Below are 20,302 nucleotides of genomic sequence, written 5' to 3'. Positions count from 1 at the left end.
GACTCCAGAAGGAAATATTTCCTCCTAAAGTGCGAACCACAGCACAGAATGTACCCCACGACAGAAATCCTTCAGCTTGTCATTTGGCAGTGTGTGGGTCCATGGGTCCTGGCTCACATCAGCACTGAACAAAGAGGCCTGTCGTGAGCACCCTGCCTCCTGCCTTCTGAGTTCTTGATCCTTCTCGGCACATCCCCTACCTGACTTTCAGCTCCTGACATCATCTAATATGGACAAAGTACGCTCCTTTTCTTCTTAGGACTGTATTTTAAATTCTTTTGATATGGCCACAGCAGTTTGAATCTGAGGCTATCCGAGACACCTCGTTTTTTGACACCGGGATGTTTTACAGCTTCTCTCCCCAGCCTTCACCTGGAGTGTGGCAAACTTTTACTGCTCACTGTGTTTTATGGGTTTCTCTGGGCCATGGATATTCATTGTGTTATATAAATAATAATTGTGCAGTAAACTAGTGGGCAGTGGTGTTTGGTCGAGGCGGTAAATCTTCAAAGGGTGGATGTGGTTTTCCGTAAGAATTGAAGGAAACTGTGACAGTGAATCCTCCAAGCTGAAGTCAATGAGGGAATTTACACTAAGCACTAACTGGCTTTGTAGTGATGAATCACAGTTATGGATCGGCTCCCGAGCAGCAGTGCCTGGGCTCTGCAATGCAGACCCACTGCAGGGGTCATTGCATATTCCACCCAAGCTTCACTCCAGCCTCCTGAATACTGGCGTTCGGATGCAAGTACTGCCCAAATGTCAGTACTTACAATCCTGTCTGCTGCAGAAACCTTAATGAAAGTTTTACCTGATTGTTTTAAAGAACGTTTGATAATTTATAGAGTTCATCCTGAGAAAAAGGCAAGGTTATCTCTGAAAGGGATGCTTCAGAATGCTATTGTGAATGTCGTTATGTGATGCATGATCATTTCAGTGAGTAAACTTTACCTGTGGGTGAAGGTGTATGCCAGCTCCCTTCTAGGAAAAACACTTAAGCACACCTGTAGGTAGGTGAAAAAGGGCATTTTCTTTACCTGCTGTTGACCTGATGGTTGAGGTCATGTTGGAGGGTGTCATCACGGGAATACATTCATCGTCTTGGGAGTAACCAGCTTGGATGGCTCGAAGGTAACTGTGGCTCCTTGTTCGGAAACATCCAGGAAGGTCAAGGGCATCCATGGCCTGAGATTCAACTTCACTGAAGACAGATTCACACACTGACTCGAACTGCCCATTGACCTCTGCTTCACTCATCTAGAAGAGCAACAGCATACACGTGACGCCAGGTTCCATCAGGGTGGTCGCAACCATGTCACACAAGGACCAGGGACAGAATGCACGCACAGTACTCGGTGACAGCTTTCTAGTTTCGGCGCAGCTAGTTTGAAATCCGCCCTGGGAATCCGTCAAGCTTGGGGGATGGCTTCTTAGGTTCTTTCTTACGAAACAGGAAGGTACCTAACTAGCTACAGATGGATGGAAGTTCTGTGGACTCACCAGGCTGACAGCCATCACACAGACTAGGAGACAGGGCTGGCGAGAGCCTCCCCACACACCGGGTACACAGCCAGGGTCCACGCTGTCGGGCCTTCCTCCTTCCCCAGTGACCCTTCTGGCTTTCCCCAGCTACCTACCGCTCAGGCTGACTCTGGGGCGGAGGCTGGAGAAGTAAGCACACACATTCGAGCGCATCAGCTACTTTTAGTTCATTTTCAGGACGTGAGAGTCAGCTGCTGCTCATTGTCATGGAAACGAATCCCAAATTTGGCAGAGGCAACTCCTGCCCTCATCACCATTACAGCATCATGAGCGAAGTCAGGGCGGGGAAGACATGGCTGCCTGGGAGGAGTGCGGGATGCGTGAAACATGGTATGTGGACTTGAATCTCAGGCGTATTTCCCCCTCTATTAGTTTGAGACTTGCAAGTACAGCAGATAAAAGCAATAAATTTTCAGCTTGTGTCTTCAGTTGCATATATCGGTTTACCCTGGGAACTTAACTTTCCCAAATACTCTAGAAGAAGCAACGTGTTGGGCCTGTCAGCCCTGGTGAGACCACAGGCTAAACTGACATGGGCTGGGCCATCGGCTCAGCCGCAGGGACTCTATTTAGGGTGGGCAGCCCAAGAAGACATGTTTTTCTTGAAGTTCATATACACACATCATACACTGTTCACGGGCTGAAACTAGAGATTTTTAAACTGGAAATTCAGTCAAGGGAGCTACAGAAACCAGGCTGAAGGGTTAGGTGGGAGAGGCATGATCGAAGCTTAAATGGGGTTAGTGAACTCAGGGTTCTGTCCGGTGCTGGAGACGAGAGGCTGGGAGCTCAGTCCGTGTTCATCCCGGGGAGTTCTCCCCACTCACTGATTTGGTTTTGGCAAATGACTTCTGAGAAGGTAGACAGAATCTGGAGTTCCCTGGATAATGGGCTTCTGGGCATGCTTGTGGGGGACTACCTTAACTGTGTTTATTGAGTCGGGAAGACTCACCCACTGTGGGTGGCACCATTCCCTGGTTTGGATCCTGAAGTGCATTAACGGAGAAAGGAGCTGAGCGGCAGCAAGTATTCACTGCTCTCAGTGCCTGCTTGTGGACACCATGTGACCAGCTGCTTAAAGCCCTGCTGCCTCGACTCCTCTACAGCAATGGGCTGCACCTTGAAGCCGGAACCAGAACAAACCCTGTCCCCTTGAAGCTGCTTCTGTCAGTGTGTTTCGTCATGGCAACAGGAAAAGAAACCAAGACACAGTCACCCTCCAAGTTCTCACGCACTACGGGTCTCTCTCCTCTCTCAGGCGTGTCCTTCTATAGTGACACACATGTACAGATGGGACATTGGTCAGTGGCATGATGGGGATCTCTGGGGATGCAGCCAGCCAGAGTTCAGGACACAGAATGGCACCCCTGATTGCTATCTGTTCCCCTACCTCTCTAGGTTCCTCTTTCTGTCCCGTCTCTCACACCATGAGCTTAGTGAGGACCTACATTCTGAGATCTGGTGTTTAATCTCAGTGCCTCATGGACACAGGCAGACCCATTTGTCTGTCTGGAGTCTTAGACGGCCATTCTCCATCTTGGCCCTCACCTTTTCCGCTACATCTTTCCAGCTGCCATGACAGAGTCTGTCTCAGTGAAGCATGTCTCAGAATCATGTCACTGCACACAAGTGTCTATAGCTACAGTGATCAGGCTTAGAACAGATTCTTAAGTGCGGCTTTCCAAGATCCAGACATGGCCCACCCCCAAGCAGACTTCCTAGTCTACTCTAACTGAGCCACAGGCTAAGGCCATGAAAATATTCTCCTCTAAGCTCCTCCTCTCTCCCTCGTTCAGGGTTTGAACAAGTCTCCCCTCTCTGTCGTGACCATCGCTACTTCAAATGCCTCACTAGATAGTTGTAGACCGGTTGGAATGTCACTCCACCAGATCCAGGTCCACTGGGTTAGGATTCCCATGCGTTCCCCATTCCAGTGGGACGTCTTTGCCCCCAAGGCCAGGAAACTCTGGCTCCTCTCTATTCAATGTCACGTCCAAACCAGATTTCATCCTGTCTTCCCCCTCCCTTCCCCCTCCCCCTGTCTTCCAGTGTTACCCCCTCCACAAACATACACAAACAGATGAGAACTAAGATTTTTTTCCCTTTCTTGTTCTTTCTGGTCCACTACAGCTGGTCCACCACAGCTTCTCAATACTTGGATCATGCTGGCAGATAGAGTAAAGGAAGATACTACTTTAAAAGTCTGTCTGTCAAAGACTCAGGGACAGGTTGGGGGTGATTCATGAAACCAGTTGTAAGAAGGATGGAATGGATCAGAGCATGGCTGACCATCAAGGTGCATGATATCGGTTAGAGACAGACCTCTCAGAGGGGACAGGCTACAGCATGCCACCATGAAAACTTCAGATCACAGCAAATCAACACCCAGAACACATGGCTGCAACATGGATAAATCTGGAGGACAATGGGCTTAGCAAAATAAGCCAGTCCCAGAAGGATCCCTGCTGAGTAGTTACACTAACGCCAGGTTTCTAAAAATAATACAAAAAGTAGAATAGGGGTGGTCATGGGCTGGGGAAAGGAGATAGGGCTTCAGTTTGGGATGATGAGAGCATTCTGGGGCTGAATGATGGTGATGGTCTGTGTACACCGGAACACGGTTGAAATGAGACACTTCAAATTATGTGGCTATATTATGTAACAACATTCCCTCCTGGAGAACCCAGGGAAGCTCTTAAGACTCAAGCAACAAACAACTAACAAGTCTCAGCAAGTTCCTGAAACTTAAAAGATTTACAAGACTACTTAGCAAGGTTATATAAGTGGTAAGACTTCTCAGGAGAAGAGACTTTCCAACCTATCAAACTGACTGCAAATTGTGCAGGGATCTCCAGGGAGGCAGCATTCCTGGGTCGTTACCCATGCTGAGACAAACATTTTAAAGATGGGGTTGTCTTTCAGCTACCCATGCTCTGGTAAGTAACTCAGATTAACTCATTTGTTCTCCAAATTGGATTTTGGCAGAATTGAAGGGGCGTACCCTTGAGTGTGGAGGAGAGTTTCTCATCTCAGGTGAGTAACCCAGTAGTCAGTGGTTCTAGGTCTCTGCCTCACAAATTGAAAAATAAATTTCATGGAGAAATGACGGGTGGGTGAGACTGAAAGAGGACTTTTTTTATTATTATAGAAAGAAAGTTTAAAGGAGACAAATTAAAGATTTATGGTTGAATTCATGATTCTTCTGCCTTAGTCCCTGAGTGCTGGAGTTACAGGCATGTACCATGACTGGCTTCATAGCACTACTAAAAATTGTATTTGGAAAGCTGGGCTGCAGTGGCACATGCCTTGAATCCCAGCACTCGGGAGGCAGAGCCAGATGGATCTCTGTGAGTTCGAGGTCAGCCTGGTCTACAGAGTGAGATCCAGGACAGGAACCAAATAATTACACAGAGAAACCCTGTCTCAAAAAAAAAAAAAAAAAAAAACCAAACCAAAAATGTGGCTGGGGAGATGGCTCAGCAGTTAAAAACACTGATTGTTCTTCTGGTGGATTTGGGTTCAATTACCAGCACCCACATGGCAGCTCACAACTGTCTGTAATTCCAGGATCCAACACCTTCACACAGGTATACATACAGGCCAATGCCAATAAAATAAAAAACTGTATTTGGAAAACGAATTAACTGTAAGGGAAAGTGTTGTAAGCCGGGCGGTGGTGTTGCACGCCTTTAATCCCAGCACTCGGGAGGCAGAGCCAGGAGGATCTCTGTGAGTTCGAGGCCAGCCTGGTCTACAGAGCAAGATCAGGAAAGGCACAAAGCTACACAGAGAAGCCCTGTCTCAAAAATCCAAAAAAAAAAAAAAAAAAAAAAAGATGAAAGTCTACCTCAGCAATCTTTATCCTGGGATGGGAGCTGTTACAGTGTATACCGACTTCACTTGACCTGTGGGTACCTTCCAAAGCCATATTTGACCCTTCTGTGTGGAAATGGGGAGCTTTGCTGGTGAGTCGGGCCACCACAGTAGCCTAATTCTTAGGATCTGAGCGTGTTCTAATAGAATAGCAGGAGTGGTAGTTACGGACACAGGGGTCCTCTTCCAGGTGGTAACTGAGGACATGTAGAACATGGGATTTTGAGAGCTAAGCCCCCACGGTCCTGACTAGCAGAGCAGGGGCAGTTCTTCTTCCCATGTTAGTTTCCCATGGCAACATGACCTAGTTTCTAAGAGGAAACCATCGCTAAGGTAGGCTAAAGTGTTAAAATCCTCAAATTAAGCACAAGGGCAAGACGCCCACCCCCCACCCCCCAACAGCGTTAAAGGAAAACCACCTGAGTGTAACTTTCTGAAGAGAAGGGGATGTAGGAAAAGACTCATTACCCCGGCTAGTCAGCACTGTCCATAGCCAGGGGGATGGATGTCTTAGTGCCTGGGTTACCTGCCAGGGCGATTCATCATAGTCATAGCAACAACAAACATGGCTGGTATCGAATGCGTACTGTTTGCAGGACTCTCCCCTCATCAATAAGTCCATTGACTTCCTTGTTCTGCCAACTGCAAAGAAGAGGGACCCCGAGCCCAGGCTTCTCTGCTCCTTGGCAAGAGAATCGTGGGTAAAGCTAATGGTAACTATAAACTCTGCCATTTTTCTGTAAAATTTTAAAATTATTGTGAGAATTATTAGTTTTCGAGATGAAGCCTTGCTGGTGGGCTGGAATCTCTGCTCCTCCTACCCCAGCTTCTTGTGCACTGAGGTTATTGGCATTTAACTTCTCTTTTTAATAGCAGTTCCCACGAGTAAGCAGGTGTTTAATCAAAGCTTGGAAATTCAGTTCTTGTTTGCTGCACATCACAGGACACATGACACCAGCATTTCCGGCTAGTTATTAGTGTGTGCTGTTTGGTCCGTTTACCCAAGTGAAAAACCTCGTGCTTCTCCCTCTGCTGGGTCCAACCCCTATGACTCCATGGTGACCCTGGATCCTGCTTTGAGACTAGGTATCTGGTGAGAGATAAGACCTGTCCCAGGAGCAAGTGGGACCCAGTTCCTCTGTCTGCAGTGCTGGGCTGTTAGAAAACCAAGGCCTTGCCTGTGCCAGGAAGATGCCCTCTGTGGTGTCGCACTGCAACCTGTGACAATCACTAGATTGGTGGCTCTGTTAGGAAGGTGTAGCATAAGCCAATGAGGCCATTTTGTTGGAAGAGGAAGAAAGTCCACTCTAAACCAAGAGAAACGGTTGCATGTTCTTTGCAGGAAGAGTGCTGCCCATGGGTGCCTGGGCACTGTCTCCCCATGGAAGCCTCTTACTCAGCACAGCCCCGAGACTGCATCCTACATAGAAAAGCACAGAAGAGGCCCCACCTGGCTCACACAGCTGGCCTGGCTCAGGGTGCTCACGGCCCGCATGTAGCTCTGGTTTCTGGACCGGAACTTCGGGGAGTTGTAGTTGACTGATGGGTCCAGGCTGTGACCAACAGGCACCTCACTGGCAGCTTGCAGGTAGCTCTGGCTACAAAGACAGAGAAAAGAGAAATGTGGTCTGTGAGCATCCGGGGAAGGGTGGGCGGAGTTGGCTGCCAGTAGACACCTTAACTCCACACTGTGGCTGGTGACGCTTCCAGCTGAACATCTTTGTATGGATGACTTTGCTTTATGCAAATGTTATGGGCTTTGCATCGACAAATGTGAATTCCATCAAAAGTTACAGGGCAGGTAATTTAGCAAATTGCTTTGCAACCAATTTTTTTTTTTTTTTTTTTTTTTTTGGTTTTTCGAGACAGGGTTTCTCTGTGTAGCTTTGCGCCTTTCCTGGAACTCACTTGGTAGCCCAGGCTGGCCTCGAACTCACAGAGATCCGCCTGGCTCTGCCTCCCGAGTGCTGGGATTAAAGGCGTGCGCCACCACCGCCCGGCAATTTTTTTTTTTTTTTTTTATGGCTGGGCCATGAGGTTAAGACCAGCATCCGTTAAAGAGGAAAGAAAACAACAACAAAACAAAATGGAAGCCCTCATAACTCAGACAGCAAAATAGCAAACTCAGTGTCTAGATTTAAGCCAGATTCCTCCAGAGCCTCGTAACAATCTTGCTAGCTTACTGGCAACTTTACATACTTGGAATAAATAAAGGCACCACTTTATTTTTTTTTAAAGATATGCATTTACTTTTGTTTCTGTGTGTGGATGCCTACCTGTGTGGGAATATGAGCACCCGAGTGAAGGTGCCCAGAGAGGTCAGAAGAGAATACTGAATTCCCAGGAGCTGTAGTGACTGGTGATTGTGAGTCACCCAACATGGTTTCTGCAAACCGAACACCGCAGGAACAATAATGCTCTTAAATGCTGAGCCATCTCTCCAGCCCCTCAGTTACTTCTAAAGTGAGCAGATTATGCAATGCTAGCAAAGAGGTACAGCAGGGAGTTTGGACCAATGTGTTCTCATGATAACCATTTTCCCCCCAAGCTTCTTTAAAAGCAACACTTCCCAGTTTTCCAACTTGATGTTTTGTAAAACATTCAAGCGTGGGAAAACACCGAGGATGTTCAGCAGCTAGGCCTGCTTAGCTTAAGTTTCTGGAAAATTTGGTACCTTCCCTTTCAAATTCTTTCGTCAAATATTCCACTGTGCCATGAAAATTCATGGAGTAGTGTGGGAAGACATTATCAATCACTTCCCCCCTGATTTCGAGCACGATGGAGCATTTGGTTTGCCGGTGCAGCTCATATGTAGAAATACTTACAAATACTAAACAGATTCTGACCCCACGCCTGGGCAATAAACTAAATACTTTCTTTCTACAGTGGCTCTTTATATAGCTTATTTTATTATTTATTTCTTTGTAAGTGGGGCACCAGGTGCTAATGAGAAGGCTGAGCCAGAAGGGCTGGCCAAGCCCAAAAGCCTGAGTTTGATCCCGAGACCCGTGTGGTAGAAGGAGAGAAACTGTTCCTACAATTGTCCTCTGACCTCCACATGTACCACGCATTCTCTCCCACAAATAATAACAAATAACAGAGAAAACATGATTTTATAAAATCAACTTGGCAGTACTTACTAATTGTAGACTTAAAGTAATTCCGTTAAAAGTAATTTCTTCTTCGTGTCTCTTTCTTCTGAAGTTTCTTTTGGACCTCTCATTTCTTGCTTGTATGTCTACCAAATGCTCCTGGTGTCTTTTCCACTAGATTTCCCTACTGATTGATATCACCATTCATACCATCCAACCATACCATCACTATCCATTCCATCCAACCATACCATCACCATCCAAACCATCCATACTGTCCAACCATACCATCACCATCCACACCATCCATACCATTCAACCATACCATCACCATCCAAACCATCCATAATGTCCAACCATACCATCACCATCCACACCATCCATACCATCCAACCATACCATCACCATCCACACCATCCATACTATCCAACCATACCATTACCATCCACACTATCCATACCATCTAACCATACCATCACCATCCATACTACCAAACAACCAGGTTGTTTTCAAGTCTGAGAACCATAAGAAGAACCAATGTCCTCTGGACCTTGGTACCCACTGCTCCTATCCAGTGTCTGGCACCCCGAATGAGTGTCAGCCTCACAGCACGGCCAGATCCCTGCTGGTGTCCTACACTAGCATCTAAGAACACAGCATTCAGGATGCTGCAATGCTGTGTTTCAGATAAAGTTCTAAGTTTTTCCAAAGTTCAGTGAGCACCTAAAGAGAAGTAGCCACTGAAAAACACTTAATAAATAAATGTACAATGTTTACCATTTGCTACTGACTATCACAACACAATCTCTACAGGTTTTTGGGTTTTTTTTTAGTTTTTTTTAGACAAGGTTTCTTTGTGTAGTTTTGGTGCCTGTCCTGGATCTCACTCTGTAGACCAGGCTGACCTAGAATTTACAGAGATCCGCCTGGCTCTCCTGGGATTAAAAGCATGCACCACCACCACCCGGCCTCTGTAGGCATTTAATTAAGCTATTAAGGTAGGTCTAGAGACCACATTTCAGGAGTCTATGTATGTTCACTGGAGAGTAAATGGTAAAACTAGACTCTGAGCCTGTTCAGACTGGATGCAAAAGCTCACCTTTTAACTCCAAAATGAAAGCTGCTGAGTAAGAGCCGGAGCACTGGTGTCCCATCCTGTCACCACATCTAGCCCTCCCTCTGCACCTGCAGGGAACTGGTCCCAGGACCCCAGGTTACCAAACTCCAAGGATGCTCATACATATTTCCTTGTCCATTCACTAATCATGTCCGATGACTTACATGCTGACATCATAGAAGTGGCCTGGCATCTGCATATAACTTACTCACATCTTTCTATACACTTTAATCATCATCAGGTGAGTAACGTGCCTAACACAGCGTAAATGCTAGGTGGCTGTCGGGCATCATTTAGTAATGCGGAGAAGTCTCTTTATGTTCGGCACAGAGGCCATGACACAGGTGGCCATTCATGCTGGAGTGTCAAGGGGCCACAGCAGGATGTGTCTGCTGGTCGTTTTCCTCTCTCAGTTCCAGCAAACCACTTCCCTTGTGCTAACATTCAATTTTGCTTTTGGAACTTTCTGGAATTTTATTTTTTTTTTTAAATATTTCTATCTGTGGTTGGTTGAATCCATGAATTGGAACCCAGGTAGAGAATGCTGATTATATTTTTAAGACAGCGATAAAGCCCCCTTTAATCCCACTAGGGTTAACAGTGATTTTGAAAGTATTATAATGGTTTACCTTTGTATAATACTGTGCCTCAGATGCCACCATCGGGGAGCTGGGTACAGTGGCTCACAGTCTGTACCTCAGCACATTGGAGGCTGAGGCTGGAGGGTAATTATAAGTTTGGGACCAGCCTGGGCAAGAGCCTATTTCATAAAACTAAAACCAACAAAACCCCAAATAAACAAACAGACATCACATTCCTGAGGACTCAACACCAAGAGCCCACTGTGGGAGGCACGGTGAAGGCTGAGTGTGCACAGGGGAGGGTCATTTGCACATCATGGAGGTGGCAAGTCTCATGCTCTTTCTGGTAAGGTCTTGCCATTGCTCATGCATGGGAGACTGTCTTGGAATCCCTCTGACACTCTGAAGTGGACTTTCTCCCCCTTGGCCTATTCAGAGTGGGAATTTCTACTTTGTCATCTTGGTTGACAGAGCCTTGGAAAACAACATCCTACATGGACGGGTGGTAGCTCTGGAAACTGCAGAAGGAGACCGTTTTCTAGAATAATGTGGGATATTTTTGTTCTAGTTTTTGCCTTTCAAATGTTGCCCACATGAGATCATCATCTATGCATAAGTGAGACAGGAACCTCATTTTGGAAAACTTCAAGTAATCATCTGAAAGAAAATAATGGGCTTTCTAGCATTTTACCATTTTCCCCCATTTGCAAAATTGTTCCAGGTTATTTACTGGATTGTAGGACCACAGACTTCAACAATTATTTTAGATCTTTGTAAAAATGAGTTTCCATAACAAAATATCTGCATGTGCAAGCCTTTGAATATGGCTATTTAGACCCGGGTTGATATCCTTGAAATAAAGACAAAAGAAAACACCCTCTTCGAGTCACCTTAGAAAACAGTCAGGGGTTGTACTAAGGAGAAATATAAGAAAACAAACTTTCTGCCCTCAGTGTATTCATTGCAGACGCAGAGAACACCTTTTCACGTTTATAAATGGAACGGGACAGGAATAGCACCCACTTACAAACAGCCACGCTTCCTCTGCTGCCTCAAATGGAACACATAAACAGCATTAGGTGTGAGTGGGATTCCTCCCAGAAAGCAGAAATTCCTCTGTCTCTTAGCACACATTTTAGAGAAACCCTAGTCAGTGCCGGTCGGTCCTCAGGCCATGGCATTTTCCTATTATCCAGGTGCTTGCCGCACAGGTGGTGGTTGGTCCTGGCTCATGGTCCCTCTGTGAGGACAACCTGCCTGCTGCCACTCCACACGTGACCTCAGGTGAACTCTTCCATCACAGTGCTCAGGGAATTGTTCCACTGTTTTTGCTACCCTTGTGGAGCTTGGGGTGCAGAGTTCACAGAGGGCCTGCTCATTTGATCATTGATCAAAATCAAATGCCTTGAGATGTATGGTTTTTTTTTTCCCTCAAAAGATACACCCCTCCACTCTGGTGATGGCTGCTCTTTGAAAATTGGGGCTTGCAGCACAGGATGAGGGCTCAGCCTGCAAATCTGGAGTGCAGACCAGCTGACACTGGTGCATGTGTGTGTACCTTCCCAATACAGAGAACTCAGGGACTCAGGCCATGTGCTCCATCCACACTCACTGCTGGGACATCTTCAACAAGACTTGCAATAAGAGCATCCTGGGCCTGGGGGTTCCAGCTATGACCAAGGACACTGTGACAGGAGGCCTCCCTGGAGTGCCAGCAGTGGCTATGGGGTACAAATCCTTTGCAGAGCCATCTATGGAAGCTTCGGAGGCAGAGCTTGGAACTAAGGTTTGTGTCTTAGGTGGAGCCTAGACAAGTGTTGGAAGAAGTACTTCACCCTGGAAAGTGCCAGTGATACAGCAACAGAGAGCCTTGTAAGGGATGAGAACCGGTCTCCCATGCTCAGCCTTACCACCCTCCCTACTGATGACCTTAACCCTAAGCCTGACTCTAAGCTTAAACCTACGTCTAACTCTACACCTGAACGAAACCTTAACCCGACCTGAACTCTAACTCCGTCTCTTTGCTATACCTCTCTGGTGCTTCATCTCATCACCTGGCTGTCCTGTTTCTGTGCGTGGCATACTGTGTCACCCCATCTCCCGTACATTCTGTTGCAGTATGCAGAGTCATCTGCCCCACAGAGGGAAATTCTGTAGAGCTGTCCTGAGCCATGTGCCAGGCACAGTGTAGGGTGCTCAAAATAGCTGAAACCATAGAGGTACCAGATAACACACAGGGCTCCAGTTATATTTGGATTTCAGATGAGAGATGGATCATTTTAAAGTCCAGATGTTATCCCAAGCATTGCTTCAAAAACGCCCCATAGAGGACATATTGATAGAACACAAAATGCGTCGTTTTTCTGAAGTTTGAATTCACATGGGCATCTAGTGACTCCATCAACCTGGAAGAGCTAGGAAGGGAGGACGATCTCTCTTCTTAGGGAGTTGACACTGTGTTGGGACTCAGATGGAAACAACAGCAAACGGAAGCTCAGTGTATACTGGCTTGGGCGGGATGGGTATTAGGACAGGGTAAATGAAAATCTACACGTTCGCCCCCAGCCAATGAGTAAAGCAAGAGTATGGGGACTCCTGTGTTGGTCCTGGGGTTGAGGAGGAGTAAGAAGAGGAGACAGAGACCCAAGAGACACTATGGGACCAAAGTTAAAGTCACTTCATACAGGACACTGCTTTGGGGACACTGAGCGTATGAGAGTGCCTTGAACTGGGAACTGACTGGCTGGACATCAAGGAAGACAGGAGATACTTTACATCTTCTAGAATTTCCCTAAGTGTGACAGGCACATCACAGGGAGAGAAGCTGGGCTGAGGTTGAACACCATGGAGCATGCCCATTCTGTTGCAAGATATATATATATATATATATATATATATATATATATATATATATATATATATATATATATAAAATCTGATTATAGAAATTCGAAGGTTTTTAAAAAAAGATGTTAAGCCTTGCTTTCACTGTCCTTCTGTGTGTCCACATCATTAACCATCAAAAATTTGAGACAAGGAGCTTACGAACCTCTGCTTCTGGTTGACTTTTGATGATCCCTGATTCCCCAGCACCTAGGGCCCTGAGGCACAAGCATGCTTAGAAAGGCCCTGTCTCAAGGATGTGCATCACACTCATGCTAATGGTCCCCTTCTCACAATGGTCAAGTTATGAAATTAGTCTGGTTGGCTGTGTATGTCTCTATTGGTCACCAACCAGGCATATGTGTACCTATCAATGATGGAGTTATTCAGCCACAGTGAAGAATTATATCCTCCAATTTAATCCCATCAGAATGGATGGCACTAGAAAACATTATATATATTCAGTGAAATCAAGCAGATGTAGAAAGACAAATACCACATGTTCCCTACCATCCACTGAAGATCAAAAACAAGCTGACTTGGCAATAGGATAGCGAGTGCTAGAGCAGCAGGGTACCCAAGACCAAGATGGGTAAAGGAAGCAGGTAGGGTCAGTGCATGTGTGCACATGTGCTGAAATGCCACAGCAAACCCTAGTAAGTTAGACAGCGACAGCATGCTAACCAAAATAAAGCAATTAGATAACCTTATCCTTTGAGAGCTTCAACTATATAATGACTGTTTTATACCGGCAGGAGATTATAGCACCTGCCTTAGAGTTTTTTCAGTTATTCTCAGATTTGCTTTGATTGGACCCTTGCTTCCTCCTCCCTTCTTCCTTCTTTCTCCCTTCCTCCTTCCCTCCCTCCCTCCCTTCCCTTCCCTCCCTCCCTCCCTCCCTTCCCTCCCTCGCTCCTTCTCTTCTTCTCTCTCTCCCTCTCTTTTCTTCATAACAGATCCATTTGGTAGAGGATGTGGACTTTGTTACTTTCTTCTTATGAATGCTGTCATTCACTCTGTCTGGTGCCTCAAGCTACCTGGGCTTGTGCTATGTGAAATACACCTATGGGAAGCTCCAAGCGTTGCCCAGCAGACACTCACCATATTTTCATTCTCTGTGGCCCTCAACTGAGTCCTAAACTTGGTTTAGTGACACACATTTTTTACATAGGTATTAGGGTCTTCTCCTGTGTGGTTCCATCTATCTGTCCATCTTTCTTGACACTATGGCAGCCCGAATGCCATCCTTTAATACATTAGTCCAATAGGACAGTGGCTTCTGCTCAAGTCCTTGCTGCTTAAACTTCTTGAGAGAGAAAACATGGAGGTCTACGATTGTGGAGAGCAATGAGAGGGTAGGGCTTCTCTCTTCCAAAATATGAGCACCCTCCACTCCCTGCTTGCTTTTGTTTTGAACCAGAGTTTGTCTTCTGTAGGTAGGGTTAGTTCAACACAAGCCATTATTCTAGAATCCAATCTACATTTTAAAGCCATGTTGGCATTTGCTACTTGTTTGGGCGGCTTCATTTCCATTATTGGCTGGCCTGTTGTGTGCTGGTTTTAGGGAAGTCTGTGCTGATTCCTACCAGAGACCGAGATGCTAAACGATTCCTTCTCCTTGTGGTAAAGTTTAGACATGTGCCAAAGTCCCACAAGGTGTGTGTGTGCCCAGGCTTTGACAACTTGTCACACGAAACAGAATTGAGCCATTGATCAGAGTCACACACACACACACACACACACACACACACACACACACACACACACACACTATGGGTGGCTATGCCACCAGCTCTTGCCTCTGTGTCCCTGTGTGACTGAGGCCAGCAACATTCCCTGTGAGAACATCGCCCACACTGGCAAACTGTGTACACTAAACCAACTCCAAGCTGACTTACTTTCCTGGTCCAAAGCCTTCCGGCAGGGCTGTCTATAGAGGTCCCTGGGAGTTTGCCAAGTCCATCACAGGGTCCTCTCCTGCATGTTCAGTCTGTTGCCTTTCTGCTTAGCATCCTGGCAGAGCCCACATGTGCTCCTGGAGGACATGTGTAGGGACCAGCTGGTTTCCTAGACAACAAGCTCTTGAGGAGGCAGGTAACAGCGGGCATTGTCTTGTCTTTGGAGGCCTCTGGGCTCTGCTAAAAGGCTCCCTTAGGTCCATTTCCACTGAAAACACTGTTGACTCCAAGACCTTTTGAGTCAGGCCTCACAAAACCTGTCTCGCCGCTAATGCCTGTTGAGCCTAACTCGAGTAGAAGGCAGAAATTTAATCCTGTGACAGCCATTATTTCTGAGACATTTTGTAAAAATTCAACTTGTGAACAACTTTCCCTATAATCTGTTTTTCTAGGAAGGCACAAAATAGAGAAGGGTGGTATTATTAAACTATATAGTTTCCTCCTTTGAGAGTGGATGTGACCTCAGTGGAAGCTATATCCAGTCTGATTTTGTAGAAAAGAATGGCTTCATTGAGAGGTGACCACATGGTTGAGTCCCTGAGCACAGAACAGAGCTGAGATTTTGGCATAATAACTGTGTAATTTCAAGTTATGTTTTTACACACCTGCAGGGGTTGATCATGGCTACACGGTGAATTAATAACGTAATGGGCAGAGACAAGCCAGCAGGCTGTCCCCAGAGCTGAATGGTACTGGCCTTAGCTCACTGCTGTTCCCTTCTCTGTGGCTGCAACACTCCATTTTCCCCTTAAATAGAAATGTCATGTCCTGGGTCATGGGTTTGCAGATGGAGCAGCCCTGAAATGACTGGGGCGTAAAAATCCTAAGTTGCTAGCTGAACAGTTCATCCTGAATGATACCCTAGGGCAAACAAGGCCACCGCCTGTGCCTATAGCCAAGCATCTAGCGTGTGCTGTCTCCACTTGGCAACAAGCTGCCATGCTAGTGAATTCAGAGCTTTCTTTACCTAGTGCCTAAGTGGTGAGAAGACCCTTGGGAAAAGACAGACACTGCTTGATTCTCTGGATCTTGAAAGATCATCTGAAAATCCATGCCAACGTCTGCTGGAATGTGGCAACCAAGTGCAGAATGGTTTTACTACCTTCTCTTCAAAGGTGCAAGGAAAGGGACCCCTGGGGTGAGGTCAGGGGATATGGGCAAATCTTGATTGCTAGTTCCAGATTCCAAAGAAGGCCACAGTTCCACAGGGTTTACCCCCCCCCCCCCACTTAGGGTGCAGTGTTTGGGTAAAGTAAAGGTGATACTTTTCAACAGTGGAGGCTATGGAACTCCTGCATTGCACGGTGATGGGCTAGCTCTGGCTGGCTCTGGGACTATGGCTTCTGTAGACAGAGGTGTTGGCACCATATCATCTTGTCACAGCTTCCAAGAAGGAACAGGAAAGCTACAGCTCCCTGCAGCAGCACTGTGTTCAGGAAATCCTGTTGTCACACCAGACCTGCCATAGACACTGCCCACTTCCAGAGAGGACCGGGAAGGGTATAGCACGCCCCCAAACTCCTTCTTAAAGAGACATTGCAGGTGGTTTACAGACCAGACCACATGTGAGGAATACATTCTACTTAGATAGACTGTGAGGGAGCCACTTAGGGACTGTTCAGAGATCTAGATTTCCTTCTTTCTTTTTTTTAAATCATGTCATCTACAAATCATAACAAATATGTGGAGTCTATTTTATGGTGTTGGGAGGTGAATTTTTTTTCTGCATTTACAGGAAACAATAATTCACTTAAGATGTTTCCCCTGATAGTAGAGCCATATTTCCTGGAGAGTACGCACATCTGGAGTGGTTCAGAGAGCCACCACAGCACACGAAGAGAGGAGACAGCCACTGACTGCCTCTCCTTGCTGGTCTATGCTTCACTGTGTATGTTATCTGATCCAGCTCTGTCTCAGGCACCTGCAGGGAAGGTGGGCGCTGGGACACAGGCGGGGGTGACGGGAGTCTCCTGGGCTGGGAACACAAGACTCAGAAGACACTGCACACGGAGGTTTAATAACTCATGGAATCTCATCAAATATTAAATGATCAAATATTGAACCACAGCTTCCTGCCAGGAAACTCTTGATACAGAAGCTTCCTACCCCTCTCCAGGCCCCGCTCCTTGAGAAAATATCACGGAGATGGGAAATCTGAATGGCTCAGATGTAGGAGCTGTGATCCAGGCCAATCTGTGTGTGGGACCCCAGGAAGCCAGGCAACCTCTGCTTCCAGGCTAGTGTGTGGACACGATGATGGCTTAGCCATGACATCAGTGTCTCATCTGAAGGTTGTCAGCCTCAAGCCAGGTCTCAAAGTGTGGTGAATCAGATTGGATGCACAGTGAGATATAGTTCTCAGAGCTCAGAAAGGCTGAGGGATGGAGGCTTTCTGTGACCCCCATCCCTCCCTCAAAACCATACTCGTAACTGAGGGCAGCCACAGACAGCACTCAGGAGGTACTGCTGTCGACATAAGCAGTTATGAACCACAGTGGACAGGGGGATGAGCTCACAGAATACTTGTCCCTGATCTTCATAACTGGCTAGAGACTTGGGGTATCCACTCTTTCCATGTAGTTTGATTCCTTTTAACTTCATTCAATCTATAGTGAATGGCTTTGAAAGTTGTTTACTTGGTCCCAACCAGTACTTGAATTGGAGACACAGTCCTAACCATCCTCTACCTCATTGTCCTCCGCATGCTGGAGGCTTAGGTATACTCCATTGTCTTCTGCAAGGCTGAGAAGAGTATGTCCACCCCATTGTCTCCTCTTCATGACTGATACCTGTCTATCCCACTTCAAAGACTGAGACATAAATCTACCACATCGTTCTCTGCAAAGCCAAGGCCCCTGCCTCCTCATGGTCCTCTGCATGGTTGAGACCCTTGCCTGCTTCATTGCCGTTTTCAGGGCTGAGACCAACAGCCATTCCACTGTCCTCTGTAAAGCTGAGGTCCATGCCCACATTTCTGACTATGGTAAGACATCTGCAGTGTCTTCTCCTGCCTATTTAGGCTTTACAAACTGAGCCTGGGCTCCCACATTTCCCACCTAAGGTCTTCGATTCAGGTTGCTGGTCCCTCTATCTCTTGTTTTTGACTGAGGTTCCAAGCCTTGGTATCGTCACTGGTTCTTTGTTTCTTGCCTTCCTATCCAAGACTTCAGGGAGGTCTTCTGGCTTCATGGTCACAGTATCCAGAACACGATACATCCCATTTCTTTGTTGGCTGTGCTGGTGAGGACTCTGTCACGTGAGGAAGTGGGCCTGTGTTTCTGGGGACCCTACAGCTGGCTTCCTTGCCTCTGCCCTTGTGGTTTTCTCTAATGTTTTCACTGGAAGACAGTTCCCATTATAATTGAAACAAGATGCTTATATCAATCTTCTCTAATCACCGGCTCCTTTTCAACCTCCAATGAAGATGGCCATGGGTATGCAAGAACATGACCAACATACTCTGTTCTTCCACCTCCAACCTGCTGTGTTTATAACCAATGTCAACTACAGACTCCTTTGGGGTAACTGTTCTTATCAAACTAGACTCTTCCTCCCTTGAATAGAGAGAGATATTCTTACCTTGGGTCACTGGTTACCATGGACTCTGACTCCCCTGAGTAGTGAGGCACATTCTCATCTTAAGTCACTGTCCACATTTAACTCTACCTCTCATGAAAGGTGAGGTAGGTTCCCACCTTGGGTCACTGGCCTTGCCTGACTCTGCTTCCCCTGAATAATGAGGAGTATTCCTATCTGAGGGCTCTGTCTTCTCCCTGGAAATATCCAAAGGCTCAGATTCCTGTGCTCAATGCCACCTTTATAGTGAGTTCCAGCAAGACTACACTATCTCAGACTTCTGCTTTCCATCACACACACACTCACTTGAGCTAGCTTGATCCCACCACTCTGGAGCTTTCCCCATGCACCTTTAGATTCAGGAATTCTCTGCACTCTATATGGATTGTTCTCACATTCAATGCCTGTTACAGTCAGTGACTTTGATGGCTGAGATTTGTCTATTCATTATATGTAGAGAGCACTCTAGCCTTTGTGTGATATACAGGAGTTTCCAGGAGTCAGAACCCTATGACACATAGGAACTGAGTGGATGCCTATGGGATGAAGGAGCTAGCTGCTGCTCTTTGTCAGTGAAGATGTGCTCTGCTGCATCAAAGTCTCTGAGCCTGTAGCCTGGTGTGGTGGTTTGAATAGGGATGGCCCCCATAGACTCATGTTTTTGAATGCTTGGTCCATAGGGAGTGGCACCATTAGGAGGTGTGGCCTTGTTAGAGTAGGTATGGTCTTGGAGGAAGTATGTCACTGTGGAGGTGGGCTTTGAGGTCTTACATGCTTAAGCTTGCCCATTGTGGGACACAGTTTCCTGCTGCCTACAGATCAAGATGTAGAGCTCTTCAGCTCCTTCTCCAGTACCAAGTCTGCCTGCATGCCATCATGCTTCTTCTTCTTCTTCTTCTGATGATGATGATGGTGATGATGATGATGATGGGCTAAATATCTGAAACTGTAAGCCAGCCCCAATTAAATGTTCTCCCTTATAAGAGTTGCTGTGGTCATGGTGTCTCTTCACAGCAATAGAACCCTAACTAAGACACCTGGGATAGTTAGAGGTACCCTGCCATGGCCCAGGCAGGTCCGATGAAGCAGAAGCATAGGCAACAAGAACTAGGTCCAGGCAGCCTTGTCTGAACTAGGAATTCACACCTCCAGCTGCAGATGCCTTGGACAGTAGGTTGTACGAGCTTGCCTGATTCCTACTTTGTTTGGGACTTTCATTTTCAGAGTAAAGAATCTTTTTTTTTTTTCAAGACAGGGTTTCTCTGTGCAGTTTTGGGGCCTGTCCTGGTTCTTGCTCTGTAGACCAGGCTGGCCTTGAAGTCACAGAGATTCACCTAGATCTGCCTCCCAAGTGCTGGGATTAAAGGCGTGCACCACCACCGCCCGGCTCAGAGTAAAGAATCTTGATAATGTACAACCTGTCTGGAAATGGATTACTTTAAAAGAAACCCACTTTCAATGGCATCTACTGGCCACAACTTATCATTAATAAGAAATATCAACTGCTCTCTAATAAGACAATACCCTACTCTTTATGCCATATTAATACAATCAACAAAATTTGCTGAGCATTGGCCATATGGTGTGAACACGGTGGGCCTCAAAAATTAATTTCTTCTCTTCATACATTTGCTTATTGGATGAGCCCTTACTAAGGGCCTCAGTGCAGTCTACCTGGCT

At 46.5% G+C, this 20,302-nt stretch overlaps 1 protein-coding gene across 1 annotated transcript in view; it reads right to left on the bottom strand.

Annotated features, from left to right (window-relative positions):
- Positions 1-20,302, bottom strand: part of Dlgap2 (DLG associated protein 2) — a 747,033-nt gene that overhangs the window by 55,645 nt on the left and 671,086 nt on the right. The window contains 2 exon segments of the mRNA XM_052751752.1: positions 1,038-1,257; positions 6,866-7,013. Coding sequence (XP_052607712.1) covers positions 1,038-1,257; positions 6,866-7,013 — 368 coding nt within the window.

This window comes from Peromyscus californicus, unplaced genomic scaffold (genome assembly GCF_007827085.1).
Source record: "Peromyscus californicus insignis strain IS unplaced genomic scaffold, ASM782708v3 Scaffold_23__1_contigs__length_62951481, whole genome shotgun sequence".
NCBI lineage: Eukaryota > Metazoa > Chordata > Mammalia > Rodentia > Cricetidae > Peromyscus > Peromyscus californicus.
The sequence above is the reverse complement of the archived record's forward strand: the minus strand, read 5'-3'. Positions and strand labels throughout refer to the sequence as shown.